Source organism: Leucoraja erinacea, chromosome 3, assembly GCF_028641065.1.
Source record: "Leucoraja erinacea ecotype New England chromosome 3, Leri_hhj_1, whole genome shotgun sequence".
Taxonomy (NCBI): domain Eukaryota; kingdom Metazoa; phylum Chordata; class Chondrichthyes; order Rajiformes; family Rajidae; genus Leucoraja; species Leucoraja erinaceus.
In genome coordinates, this window is record NC_073379.1 from 64492383 (window position 1) to 64507910 (window position 15528).

A 15528-nucleotide genomic window follows, 5' to 3' on the forward strand; every position below is an offset into this window, starting at 1 on the left:
AGTATTTTGATGGAAAAGATTAAATCTGAATAATTAACATAATAACATCAGAAATGAAATAGTTTTGTGACAATTGAGATTTTACTCAAGCACCCTAAAATACCGAGTAATTCAGTGGGTATGTACTCTTTGTAAAATAACAAATGATCCTTCTGAACAATGTTAGTGATTTCTGGAAATAGAATGCTATTATCTGAAGCATGTTGCAACATGATATTTATACTTCATATCAATACATCAGATAAGTTAAGGTGTAAAATGTGAATATAATATAAAAATTACTTTAAGATTTGGCACTTTATAAGGATTCTGTGGCCTGTATGTTCTTTTGGACAATCAGGAGCTGGACGATTTTCGATGGCATCTTCCTATCAACAGAGGGAAAATGTTAATCAAATGTTTTGTAATGATTTGCCATTCATTTCAGAGGAACATGGAAACATAAAAAATAGGTGCAGGAGGATGCCATTCGGCCCTTCGAGTCAGCACCGCCATTCATTGTGATCATGGCTGATCATCGACCATCAGTAACCCGTGCCTGCCATCACCCAATACCCCTTGATTCCGCTAGCCCCAAGAGCTCTATCTAACTCTCTTTTAAATTCATCCAGTGAATTGGCCTCCACTGCCTTCCCTCCACATATTCACAACTCTCTGGGTGAAAATGTTTTTTCTCATCTCAGTTTTAAATGGCCTCCCCTTTATTCTTAGACTGTGGCCCTGGTTTTAAAAGAATAACATCTATTAGTGATAAATTCAAATGTATCAATTTATGCATTTTGATTCTTTTTTTGAAAGATAATTGTATATTTTAAATAATATCATCTTCTTTGTGCAATGTATTCAGATAAAGAAAATCCATTATTTTCCATTTCATTTAAAACAAAAGAATTGCCACCTCGTCTGCTGGTGGACAGAGAGCAAAGAGGTCTGCTGGTCTGTTGGCTCTTCTCGTTTCTTCATTATGTCTATCAAGCTGCTCTGGTGTGATGGGCTGAAGTATACTTTCTAAACGGGTGTCTGGCTGCAGGCTTCGAAGGTCAAAGTCACATGATGTCAAAGTTGCCGTCTCAGGTACTGTACACAGAATTGGTTGAGGCTTTGATTCATCCTGTAGAAAAAGGCATTGCTGATTTATATGACTGGACAAAGACAAGCTGCATGCAACCATAATATTGGCCAGATCAGCTTAGATGTATTCTACTTCAACACCATAAACCATTAACTTTGTTATCAATTAGATAAACTAACATCAGTTTGCAAGCTTAGCAGGGCTTGAGGAGCGATTACTAATCCCACTCCAAAAAGAGAAGTTCTGAAAATTCATGTACTGAAAAAGGACAAACAGATTCACACAAAATGATGGTCCTTCATGCATTCAGAAATAACTATTAGATAAACATTTTGTCTGAAGAGACATCAGCAATATAAATCTAGCTTGAGTTTAGAACAGGTGCTCACTGCTCATCATTTTGAGGGATTTACAAATAACGCATTTCGGACAACATGCAAAAAAGTTCCTCAATTAAAACAGGATGATACATTAGAGAGAAAGACATTACATATTCAGAGGATGATGTGCAAAATGGTTCTAATTAACACATTATTCCTTCACACATTATTTCCTCCCATTTTGCATGATACAGTTTTCAGAAGTAGCTTTATTGGTTAAATTAACATTAGGCATCTGCCCTGATATATAGTATGAAGTAATAAAAACATAGTGGGTAAATTGTTATTTGCCACATAACTATGAAAATGAAAATGGTCCATTTTAAAACGAAGAAAAATACACAAGGCTGCATCGAGAGAGTCAGTGATCTCTTTAGATGGTGAACTTCAACATTACCACTACAGGTGCACAACCTTTTATCCGAAAGCCTTGGGACCAGACACTTTTCGTAATTCAGAATTTTTCGGCTTTCGGAATGGAAGATATTTAGCGTAGATTTTAACGGCTGGCTCAGTGGTAGAGTGCTCGGCTCGTATCCGCAAGGTCGCGAGTTTGCGCCTCGATCCCGGCAGTTACTCGATCGCGAGTTTGAGTCTTCAATGTAGATTTTTCTTGCAGAATAGGAGAGAATAGGGAGGGTTAGGCTGGGATCATTCTCTGCGAGATGATCTTAGTGCGGGAGACAAGTGTAGGAGAGGTGTACTGACTGTGTGGGCAGAACTTTGGAAGTGATTGCCCACCATTCTCAAAAGCCGCTGTGTCTCCCTGTCCCTCCAACTCCAGAGGAATCCGCTCCCCGATGGGCCGCTACGGCGACAAGTGGCAGTTCGCCCACAGCCCGAGCTGCGCCCCCTCATCCGCAACCCGGGTTCCTCTGGAGTTGGAGCGGGGCTGGGCTAGAGTTGTTGCTGGCTGTGAGTCTCTGGGATCTCCGTGCTTGCAGTGGGCCTGGGGGTCGGTGTCCCGATGAGGGGACGCAGCTCGGGCTGTGGGCGAACTGCCACTTGTCGCTGTAGCGGCGCATCGGGGAGCGGCTTCTGGTGGTCCTGACGTCTCTCAGCTCCTGTCCAGCTTCTGTCCCTACGGGACAGCGGAGAGCGTGTTCCTCTGGAATTGGAACGGGGCTGGGCTGCTGCTGGCTGTGGGTCTCTGGGATCTCCGTGCTTGCAGTGGGCCTGGGGGTCGGTGTCCCGTTGGTCCTGACGTCTCCGGTGACTGGCACTGGCTCCAACGTGAAGACAGTGCAAAGCCCCCGCGCCGGTGCAATGCGCGGGGAGCTGGAGAGGGGAGGGAAGGGGTCACACACATGGCCGGGAAGCAGAGGGGTGTAGGTGGGGTGAACCGGAAGGGAGCGACAATTTGCCGTGTATTGTGAGTCTACCGTGGGAACTTTTTAACTCAGCGGGCAGGCAGCAGCAGATTGTCAATTATTAACCCTCCCGCGCAATATACCCTCACCTTCTCTTTTATGAATGGGGATTTAGTTCCCCTTTCTTCGAGGACCGACCGGAGGTTCCGCTGTCACCTCTGCGGGCCGCCCTCGGTGAACATTTTCAAGGACCTTTCTTCAAGGACTGAAAAAAATGTCACTATTCGGAGGTTTTCGTTATTTGGATCTTCGGATAAAAGGTTGTGCACCTGTAGTACCAGACCCACTACCTATATTTATTTAGCATAGTTCAAACGCACTTCTATGGCAATATCAAACAAAATTTGATAACAAGCCATACAAGGTTTAGGTTTAATTTATTATAGTCACGTGTACCAAGGAAAAGGTGAAATGCTTTTGTTTACTTGCTATCCAATCAAATCCGATAATACTATACATGAATACAATCAACCCAAACACAAGCACAAAAGGTTGAGTGATTAAGAAAAGATACAAGAGTGCAGAAAACAGCTGGAAATAGTAATATATGTACAAGATGAAAAGAGTGGGGCAATTGTTTCAGATGATAGTAGATCTTCCTTTTGAACCAGCAAGTGAAGAGCTGCCACACTCAGTGCCATCTTGCCTGAGTAAGGGATATTAGTGCAGAATACCAAAAAACACAGTCAAAGAGGTGTGTCTTATCAAGCATTTTTAAAGAGTAATGGGAAATAGACAACTGGAGAGGAGAAAGATATAAAAAGCTGGAGTAATTCAGCGGGACAGAGGAAATCCAGTGTTATGGGGCTTGACAGGTGATAGCTTAGTCGCAAACACGGTTTTCATTGAGGATCACTGGTCCCTTTTCAGGCCATTTCTTTTAATCTCAAAATCTATAACGGCACGAGAACAAGCAACATTAGGGCGACAGATTGCACAATGGGCTAAGTGTTCGCCTGGCAACCTGAAGGTGGCCGGTTCGAATCCTGCTTGGAGTGTGTACTGTCGTTGTGTCCTTGGGCAAGACACTTCACCTACCTTTGCCTGGGACTAGAGACGGAAATTAGCTACTGATCACTGGCTACAATCTCGCATATTTACATGCAAATGTTAATTAATATGCACTGTCCCTATAAACAAAACATTATTATTATTATTTATATATTAAATATCTAGACAATTGGAACTTCTGAATTATCTGGGGTGGAACCCTCTCCAAGACAGACGTAAAGCTCACCGTTTGACCTGTTTTTACAAAATGTTAAATGGTCAACTCGACATAGACTACAAGACCTACACCAAACCCAAACCAATTAGGAGCAGACAAGGGCATTCGATCCAATTTGTGATCCCAGCTACAAGGACAGATGTGTACAGCAATTCGTTCTTCCCCCGCACAATTAAAGCATGGAATAATCTCCACCCAACTATAGTTACCCAACCAGATGCAACTAAATTTAAAGTAGCTCTTTCTTCCCAATAACCCTTTCTGGCTTAAGCCCTCCCTTCACCACCTCCAGTTTAAATTCCATTTGGAATATTTTGGAGGACCAAGAAACCAAGAACAGTTTCTAGTTTTCAGTGGCAACTTTCTAATGAATGAAGAACAGATAACTAAGGAAAGAAAAATTAATTAAAAAAGAAAATGTTGAAAACACTCAAAAGGTCAGGCTGCATCTGTGAAGAAGAAACAGCAGGAATGCTTTAGTCTCTGTTGGAATTGGGAATGAGATAAATCAATTTAGTTTTAGTTACAGAGGGAGCAGGTGTGGAATGGTCTGGCAAAGCAAATACTTCTGATATGGTGAGAGTTGGTTAACATGGAAATAAGTATTTGCTGAAGTAAGTTACTTGCTTAATTAATGAGGAACAGGATCTCATCTTCAGTTTGAAAATATTTCATCTTTTCAGATTCGATAGCTTCAGGTAATTTGCATTTCTTATTATAGTCCATCGTTTCTGCTCTAAGTCACTTTTCTGTAACATTATTCAGTTTTTCTCTCTCTGCTCACATGGCCTGACCTGCTGGACATTGTATTTAATTCTACATTGTACGGTATTTTCATTCCTTGGTCTGTGCCCGTGTCTTCCAACAACCTTTATTTCTTAGCTTTTAAGTTTCTTGGTGCATATTATCACTGTGCATCAGCCCTCATTAATCCAGCAACCAGGTTCTTTAATCAACAGTTAATTCCCATGCCAACACTTTCCTTCCCCTATCCAACATATTCCCCTTTCCTCGGCAATACCTCTCTCATCCTTTCTGACAAAAGGTCTTTAATCTGAAACATTAATTCTGCTTCCTTTTCCATAGATGGTGGTAGATCTTCTGGGTGCCATAGAGGAGATAGTTGCAATGAAACAGGTGAAGAGATACCTGAAATTCTTGGCTGGACGAGTCGCCATTTTCTTCCGATTCAAATATCTGCTTTGAAAGAGTCTTGCACAGATCACGCTTTGATCCAAGTGCACTTGATCCAAAGGCTCCAGAGTCTCCTTGGCTCCTAAAAGCAGATATTAAAATGAACACGTTATTACAGGATTTATGGGACTAAGCCAGGCTGGCACCTTGGTTGGCATGGATAAGTGGGGCCGAAGAGTCTGTTTCCATGCTGCATAACTTTAATACTACATAAAAATAATTCAATTAAATTCTAAAAATGTGCTAGATATTGATAGCTAGTTAACAAGGCGAGTTAATATTAACTAGTTAATATGAAAAACTGTTCTCATACTAATGCTTTTTGTTTTAAAAACAAAATTGGGATGATTGGTGGACCATTGGAGAAAATGGTTTTCTCCACTCCATGCCATTTTATTTTGCTGGAGGTCAAATTTATTTCATTTCCTCGGTGGTCTGAAAATATCCTTATTGCTACTGGCCTGGAATATTGCACACTGAGGTATTCCCATTTCTTGTGTTTTGGAGCAATATATTTCAGATAGATTCATAAACCCAACGCTCTAGCAGGTAAAATTGGCCCATGAATGGTCAGATCTATACTTCATTACCATTGATGTCTGTTAATTTAGTGTAGTTTAGAGATACAACGTGGAAACAGGCCCTTCAGCCCAGCGAGTCTGCATCAACCAGCGATCCCCACACATTAACACTATCCTACACACACTAGGGACAATTTACAATTTATACCAAGCCTATTAACCTACAAACCTGTATGTCTTTGGAGTGTGTGAGGAAACTGAAAATCTTGGAGAAAACCCAGGTGGTTATGGGAAGAAAGTACAAACTCCGTACATACAGCACCCGTAGTCGTGATCGAACCACGCGCTAGAAGACTGCAACTCTACCGCTGTGCCATCGTTCCACCCTTGCCACCCATCTATTGTAGCTTAATAGCTTTGAGTCACTCCCAGCATTGCAAGAACATAATTTGTGAAGTGTCTTTAAGTACCAATAAGTCTAGTGGGCTAACAGTATCTTATTATTCCTTTTTTTTTGTTTCTACATCTTATGTACACAGAGTAAAGGGTTGAAATCTTAATTGTAAAGTAAATACTGAAAGGTTTCAGACAGTTACATGCATGAATAAGCAGTCTGACTCACAGTACAATATACAATGTCAAAATTCCAAGCAGTGAATTAGAACAGCTGTAAAAATTCCAAGAGTTGTGAATATGTTTTAACTTGTTAAACCTTCAAATAATCGGCTTTCCTTCCTCTTGCTGCAATCAACTTACCTTCTGTTGACAATAAGCCAATCTTGAGTATAGGTCTGGACACAGTCACGCACGTGAGGATCTAAATCAACCCTAAAAAATAATCAAAATATCATTAGTTCCATCAAACATATTGAGTTGCAAACAGTTTCTCATAATAAAACAGATGAGTAAATTACACTCAAAATGCAATAATGCAGATTCTTCATCTTGTACTTAAACAAAGAAAATGTTCCTTATATGTATTAGAACTGCTGTAGCTATTGCAGTTACATCTTGTACAGTTTTGTTTTCTCTGGATTAGATTGTTTTGCATTTAATTTCTATTGCAGGCCTTCAGCACCTGATCTGGGATTGCAATGTAGTGCAATAATAAGGTAGCACAGTACTCTCACAACTCAAATTGTCACAGATAACAGTTCTTCACTAGGCATCTGAAAATAGTCAGAGAGTGGTGGAAATTGAGTGGTACAATTATTTCAGAATAAAAGCACCCTAAATTAATAACATAACACATTCGTCAGCAGCACCAACTGCATATCATTGCTCTTAAACTACTACAAATGTCTGCAAAACTCATGCCTATCTATACATTTATTGATTAACATTAGGGTGAACTGCATGCCTTCTCTAGTTAGGTTCTTGAGTGCAGTGCAAGTTTCAATCAATAAAACATGTTATCTCTTTTCCAGCCTCTGCCGCTTAATAAGGAAGGCTCAGTATGTTGGTGCTTTAATAGGAAGTGATATAATATTTAAACTACTGCCGTCACTTTCTACCAAATCCCCCAACCATAACTTCATACGTCATAGGAGCAAATGGTGGCCATTTGGCCCATTGAGTCGACTCTGACATTCAATCATGGCTGATCTATCCTTCCCTCTCAATCCCATACTCTTGCCTTTTCCCCCACAACCCCTGACACCCTAACTAATTAGGAATCTGTCAATCTCTGCCTTAGAATACCCATATTTCTGGGTTTTTCTCAGAGTTGATACTGCTTTTAAATAGCAATTCTTAAATTTGTTTTTGCCTCACTTCTCAAGCTGTAACCATAATCAAGTAAGAGCAGCATGGAAACTTTTTATGGCTCAGGTAATTTTAAAATTTGCATAAATATCTGAAACTTATTTCAGCTCCTTGCCTTTGGTACAATAATACATGCTGTGTTGTTTTTAGAGTGCCATGTTTTTCTTTGAACAAGAATTCTTAAATTGGGAAAAAAAACATAAAAGTGCTGGAGGAACCCAACGGTTCAGGAAGCATTGTGAAGGGCACGGACAGGCAAACGTTTGGGTCAGAAACCATTGTCTGAAGAAAGGCCCCAACCCAAAATGTTAGTTCCCTCCACAAATGCTTGACGCGCTGAATTCTTCCAGCACTTTGTTTTGTGGTCAAAATTCAAGCATCTGCAGTTCCTTGTGTCTCCTCTTTATTAAATTGGAAGTTATGTAGGAGTCTAGGATAAAGAAAATACCCCAAACTATTTCACCCTCTCGAAGCCACAATTAAGACTTTAAAAAGTACAATTGGTCACTTGCACCTTTATCGCGATGATGACAAATGTCTCTTCAGTATGAAATTAAAACATATCGTATGAAATTAAAACAATCCACTGTTAATTTTTTTTCTAATCTAACCACAGTAACAGATTTCCACAGCCATATTAGCATTGTTGTAAATCTCCTATGTGGCCTCTCTGAGTTTTTGAAATCCTTATACCATTGATGTTTCTGGGCAGAAAGAAAATTGCCTGATACATTATCATTGTGGCATTTTTACTTTTGATGGATTATAAATATACAAAGTAAAACTAGATCAAAACCCAGAATAAAGGTGTTATACCCATCTTCAGGAACAGAAGGCTGAATGGTCCTACACTCTCTTGGAACAAAAGTAATGTCCAGGTCATCATCAGGGAAGTCGCCCAGGTCCTGCTGAAGATCAGAATCTGCAATGTTGAATTGCGACATCAGGAACTCTTCAAAATCCACTGGCACCACAGGGTTATAGTATGGAGGCTGAATGGAAGCAAGCCAAAGATGGAAATTAACAATGGAGGTGACAAAAAGGTAAAATCTCAAGTTCAATAACTTGCTTGGAATTAAACAAAATACTTTGGATAACTGAAACACAAACCAAATTTAGTAATTATAAAGATACTTTGGATATATACTTCCCATGACGCAGAAGGAGGCCATTCAACTTGTCAAGTCTATGACAACTTTAGTTTCAATTTAGAGATGCAATATTGAAGCCAGCCTTTGGCTCACCGAGTCCATGCCGACCATTGATCTCCCGTTCATTGTATTTCTATGTTATCCAACTTTTGCATCCATTGCCTACATATGAGGGACATTTTTACAAGAGGACAATTAAACTACAAACCCACACGTCATTGGAATGTGGGAGGAAACCAGAGCATTTGAAGGAAGCCCACACTGTCACAAGGAGAATGTGCAAATACTACACAGCTAGCCCTGGGTTCAGGACTGAATCCGGATGTTTGGCGCTGTGAGGCATCAGCTCCACAAGCTGCACTCTTTTCCGAGCAAACTCAATTTATCATCTATTCCCCTGTTATATATTCATTTGCTTATCATGCGCATTCTCCTGCAATCTACCCACACCATGGGTAACCTGCAGCAGCCAATTAACCTACGAGCACACCTGTGGAATATGCAAGGAAACGGGAATACTTAGAAGATGCCCACGGGAAGGACTACCTCCCAGACAGCACCAAAGGGCTAGATTGAGCCCCAGCATTACAATTGAAATCCTTCTCACTCTATCTTATTATTATATATTACTAAAACTCAGTTCTTGACCAGGTTTCGGCTTTCTGTGCTGCGGTTTCCGAGAATATGCCGCCACCTACGGCCCTCATTTTTGGCCACCTCGCTCAGAGTCCCTTTCCGCCGCGTGTGTGCCGAGGATATTTCCCATCGATAAAAATTGACAGAGATATTAATGTTTTTACAACATTCCCAATTCTCTCTGTTGCCCCTGCTGGAGGGAGGTGGAGCGACTATAAAACCAGGAAGTGGTGTGCCTCAATCAGTCTCTGCAAGTGGTGTGCCTCAATCAGTCTCTGCAAGTGGTGTGCCTCAATCAGTCTCTCCAAGTGGTGTGCCTCAATCAGAGCTTTAAATGATACTGACAAATGTCTACAGCACTGTGAGTACCCTTAATTTGGTTTGAAAATGAAAATATGGTTAGAGGTAAAAAAGCACTGCCTGCAAATAGTTGTTTGGGTTTGGGTTGAGGTGAAAAGGCACTCTCTCTCTCCCCCTCTCCCCCTCTCTTTCCACTTCCAAACAAAAATGTGGTTGGATTATTCAGCGTAAGATCAACCTCGGTGAGACCAAGCGCAGGCTTGGCGATCGCTTCGCCCAACACCTCAGCTCGGTCCGCAATAACCAACCTGATCTCCCGGTGGCTCAGCACTTCAACTCCCTCTCCCATTTTGAATCCGACCTTTCTGTCCTGTGCCTCTTCCATGGCCAGAGTGAGGCCCACCATAAATTGGAGGAACAGCACCTTATATTTCGCTTGGGCAGTTTACACCCCAGCGGTATGAACATTGACTTCTTCAATTTCAGGTAATCCCTGCTTTCTCCTCCCCTTCCCAGCTCTCTCTTTTCCCACTGTCTCCGCCTCTTCCTTTCTTCTTCCCGTACCCCCACCCTCACATCAGTCTGAAGAAGGGTTTCGACCCGAAACGTCGCCCATTTCTTTCGCTCCACAGATGCTGCCTCACCCGCTGAGTTTCTCCAGCATTTATGTCGACCCATTCACACAAGTTCTGTTATCCCACTTTCCTCACCCACTCCCTACACATTAGGGGCAATTTTACAGAGACAGGTTAACCTACAAAGCCAATGCGTCTTTGGGATGTGGGAGGAAACCCACACGCTTGCAGGGAGAATGTGCAAATTCAACACAGACAGTGCCCGAGAACAGGATCGAACACAGATCTCTGGCGTGTGAGGCAGCAAGTCCACCAGCTGTGCCACTATATTTTGTTTTCCAACACACAAAAAATTATACGTTGATAACTTTAGTTACTAAAAAAAATGAATTCAGTTTTAAATCTCCAAATGACGCTATGTCCCCCTTTACAGCTACTGTATGTTTTAATTAAGTTCAAGACTATGGGGCAGTACATTGGCCATAAAGTTACTGCCTAAAAGTGCCAGAGACCCGGAATTGATCCTGAATATGGGTGCTGTGTTTGAAGTTTGCTCCTTTTCCCTTTGATCGCATGGGTTTTCGCCGTGCTCTTGTTTCCTTCCACATTCCAATGGTGTGCAAGAACCTATTTCAGACCCAACACAAAACGTAATATTTTCCTTTTGTCCAGAGATTTTGTCTGACCTGTTGAGTTACTCCAGCTTTTTGTGTCTATCTTCAGTTTAAAGCAGCATCTGCAGTTCCTTCCTACACATACGATACTATACGATAGAACTTTATTAATCCCAGGAGGGAAAGTGTGTGTGTGTGTGTGTGTTGTTTTATTTTACACACACACACACACACACACATCTATATAGTTATATATTTATATATAAATATACACTGTTTTGTTTTCCCGGTTATAACCTTGTTTAAGTACAATGGGATCTGAGGGTCCATGTTCATCAGTCAATGAAAGTAAGCATGCAGGTACAGCAGGCAGTGAAGAAAGCAAATGACATGTTGGCCTTCATAACAAGAAGAGTTGAGTGTAGGAGCAAATAGGTCCTTCTGCAGTTGTACAGGGCCCTAGTGAGACCACACCTGGAGTATTGTGTGCAGTTTTGGTCTCCAAACTTGAGGAAGGACGTCCTTGCTATTGAGGGAGTGCAGCGTAGGTTCACAAGGTTAATTCCCGGGATGGCGGGACTGTCATATGTTGAGAAATGAAGCGGCTGGGCTTGTATATTCTGGAATTTAGAAGGATGAGAGGGTATCTTATTGAAACATATACGATTATTAAGGGTTTGGACACGCTAGAGGCTGGAAACATGTTCCCGACGTTGCGGGAGTCCAGAACCAGGGGACACAGTTTAAGAATAAAGGGTAAGCCATTTAGAACGGAGATGAGGAAACACTTTTTCACACAAAGAGTTGTGACTCTATAGAATTCTCTGCCTCAGTGGAGGCCAGTTCTCTGGATACTTTCAAGAGAGAGCTAGATAGTGGAGTCAGGGGATATGGGGAGAAGGCAGGATCGGGGTATTGAATGTGGATGATCAGCCATGATCACATTGAAATGCAGTGCTGGCTTGATGGACCAAATAGCCTTCTTCTGCACCTATTGTCTTTTATCTAATAACTAACATCAAGCAAGGAACAGGCAGTAACAGAATTTTAGATTGAATGAAATTAAACAAAAATGTAGACTCCCCTGCATCTTTCATTAAAGTAAGAGACCTCCAAAACTTCAGACAACGTTGAGCTTCCAAAGCATGTAGCAACTAGACCATGCTTCGACCACAACCAAACACAGGCTCATTCATGTCCAAATAATATTGCTTCAGTACCTCAAGCAATAACAAATACATGAAGAATTCCTGCAAGTCTTAACAGCAAACTATTAAATATCATTCAGGGAGCTGGTTAGAAATGCTAAAATAAATTACCCAATTGAACATGGTGCTCCTCAAAGTCTCATTTCTGACCACCTCAGAGTTAATAAATCATCAAGGCTGCAATTTTTTCACAAACAGAATGTAAAAGAAAATCTCAATTCAAGTTTGCAGTTATCTGGAGAGTTTTAATTTTACTCCAGTACTCCTGAGTTCATACCAGTGTTGTCATGACTGGCCCGCTTTGCCCTGTGAACATCCCAAGTTTCCAATGCTGATGACTTCTTCTTAAGATTGAGTATAATTTGCTTCCACTTTAATTCTGTGAGCAACGTGATGTCTGATGAGACCAGTTTGAAGTCTGTTGAAGCTGCTACTGGTATGGTAGAAGGTGCTGAACGAGGTGGATGGGTCAGCTATTTTTGCACTTTCACTTGTTTTACTGGACCTATGCATTTCCAAAGAGTTCCAATGTTGCCAGAACCAGCCTTGTTGCTCTTTTTTTTTAAATTCTGAATGGCCATGGACCAAGGATTCATGAGTCAATGAGAAGGATATATTGTTTCTTGGAGGCTTTGAGAATATCCTTGAATTCTGTCCTCTGCTCACCAGATATTGCCCTGTCATGGCAGAGTTCAGAGTAGTGAACCTGATGTCAGGAAAGCAAATGAGGTGACCCACGATCGGAACTGCACAATTGCAATTGGAGCTACTTTACTGGGAATGTTGGTCTGAGAGAACATGCTACTATTCTTCTGAAGAAGGGTCACAAACCAAAATGTCACGTCGTTATTTTGTTTTTAGTTTAGAGATGCAGCACGGAAACAGGCCATACTGCCCACCGATCCCCGCACATTAACACTATCCTACACACACTAGGGACAATTGACACATATACCAAGCCAATTAACTTATTTACCTGAACATCTTTTGGAGTGAGGGAGGAAACCGAAGATCTCGGAGAAAACCCACGCTGTCACGGGGAGAACGTACAAACTCCGTACAGACAACACCCGTAGTCAGAATCGAACTCGGGTCTCCTGCTCTGCAAGCGCTGTAAGGGAGCAAATCTACCACTGTGTCATTGTGGTATATTCTTCAGGAATGTTGCCTGGCCCACTGATTTACTCCTGTACTTTGTGTCTATCTTTGTGTATAAACCAGGATCTGCAATTCTTTGTTTCTAGTATTCTTCTGCTTATCTGATTAATTAGTAAGATTCTGTGGATACAGTGTTAATGGCATCTCTTCAATGTGGCAGTTCCTCACTGATCATAGCAACTATCTCAGTATCTACAAAATCGGAAGGGAAGCCTCATTCTTGATCACACAGGACTGCCCTAGGGAAAGGTTGTAGATTTAGCTTATTACTGTCACATGTACCGAAGTACAGTGAAAATTATTTTTTTTTTTGTGTGCTATCTAAACAGATCAGACATAACATACATAGATACAATCAAGTCAAACTCAAGTACAACTATAGCACAGCCCTTCGTCCCCTGCATAAAACTCCATACATTTTGGAAATAAATCTTTGAAATCTTCACAAAACTATTTAAAATAAAATTGGACCCCAATACAGAATTGATTATTTTCGGAACAATGGAAGCCTGCTCTGAGCTAACTTCATTTCAAAATTGTTTCCTGAACTATGGCTTGATAACGGCAAAAAAACTTATACTCAAATTTTGGAAAAATGCACCCACCCCAACGCTTAAAATGTGGATCACAAACATGTCTGAAATGTTACATCTCAAAGATATGAGATTCGTCCTAGCAGGAAAATCAGAACAATTCTTAAAGATATGGTCTCCTTACATCGATTTATTACAAGTATAATATGGTGCAACATAACTCTGGAAATTAACCATTTCAGAACTGGGTGAGGGGTGTGGAAAGATATGAAGTAGGTATATTCCTTTTCATTTCTGCTCTGTTTTTTTCTTGTTTTTTTTCTGTTTTTCCTTTCTTGTTTTCTCTTTTTTTTTTTAAATCTTTATGGGTTCTTTCTCCCTATCCTTCCACAAACTATCAATTGTTAACTCCTGGGGTTTACACATCACTACTTTCCTTAATCTTTTATTTTCTCTCTTTTTCTTGCTTCTGTTATTTCTCTATTGTTAAATTTAAAACAAGAAGTTGTACACGAAATGTATTATGTTATATGCCACGGTTTATACGACTGTACATTGCTTCTAATAAAAATATATATTTTTTAAAAACCTCAAGTACAAAGAATACAAGTGCAGAAGGGAAGATACAGAGTGCAGAACCTGGTTCTCAGCATTTTTTAGCGTATCAGTTCCATAGACAAAGTCCAATGTCCTCAATGAGGTAGAGGTGAATCAAATTATACCCAAGCTTATGGAAGGACCATTCAGAAGCCTGATAACAGAGGGGAAGAAGCTGTTCCTGAGTCTGTTGGCGCATGGTTCTCCCTGCTCCCATCCAGTACCTTCTGCCGGATGGGAGCAGGTAGAAGAAGGAACGACTGGGGTGGGACAAGTCTGATTAAGTTGGCTGCTTTTCCCAAGGCAGCCTGAAATGTAGATGGAGGCTATGGTGGGGTCTGGCTTTTGTGATGGACTGGGCTACATCTACAATTCTCTGCAATTTCTTGTGGTCTTGGCAGAGCTTGTCCCAAACCAAGCTGTGATACTTTTCATGCTTTCTATGGTGCACCTGTAGAAGTTTATAGTCATGTGATGTTGCAGAAAATCTCTCCTGTGCAGAAGAAACAATGATATGGACTGGGTGCAATTTAGTAAAGATTGCAAATTATAGAAAACAATCGAAATAAGCCGCAGAGGAGAAAATGGTAATGAGATAAGCCAAATGATCATTGAGGCCAGTTAAACATCTTTTGCGGCCAGTCTTAATTATTTGCAAGAACATTAAGTTTTATTGTTACTAAAAATAAAAATCATGACTTTGCAATTGTGATTCTTTCTGTTTTGAGCATTACCAATGTCTCTCAAGTAATTTCACTGAAAGTAATAGCCACTCAAATTTGCTAATGAGGGAAATATATTGACTGTTAGTGCTAATTGTGTAGAGTTTGCATATTCTTCCTGAGACTTGTAGGTTTTCCCCAGGACTCTTGTCTCCACCCACATCCCAAGGATGTGCAGTTTGGGATGTTAAATAGTCATTGTAAATTGCCATGAAATGTGTAGATGAGTTATAGAATCTTGGGGTGTTGAACTGAATGTGCGCAGAACAAAAATGCGAGGAAGATCAGTAAGGGAGTGGGATTGTTTTTTTAATTGACAGAGACATGACAAGCTAAAATGTCCTCCATCGGCGGTGCAAGGTCTCCCTCATTCAAATTCAATTAGATATTTTTCCATGTTCTGCTGTTTCATGGATTGATTCTGTTTCTTCTATTAGCATACGTGAGAACTTAATCTAAACAACCTTTCACAATAATCCTGCCTTTTAATCATGTTTCTCTTTAA

At 40.8% G+C, this 15528-nt stretch overlaps 1 protein-coding gene across 1 annotated transcript in view; it reads right to left on the reverse strand.

Annotated features, from left to right (window-relative positions):
- dock8 (dedicator of cytokinesis 8) overlaps positions 1 to 15528 on the reverse strand; it is a 192763-nt gene that overhangs the window by 122285 nt on the left and 54950 nt on the right. The window contains 5 exon segments of the mRNA XM_055632820.1: positions 283 to 368; positions 899 to 1111; positions 5200 to 5326; positions 6522 to 6593; positions 8346 to 8521. Coding sequence (XP_055488795.1) covers positions 283 to 368; positions 899 to 1111; positions 5200 to 5326; positions 6522 to 6593; positions 8346 to 8521 — 674 coding nt within the window.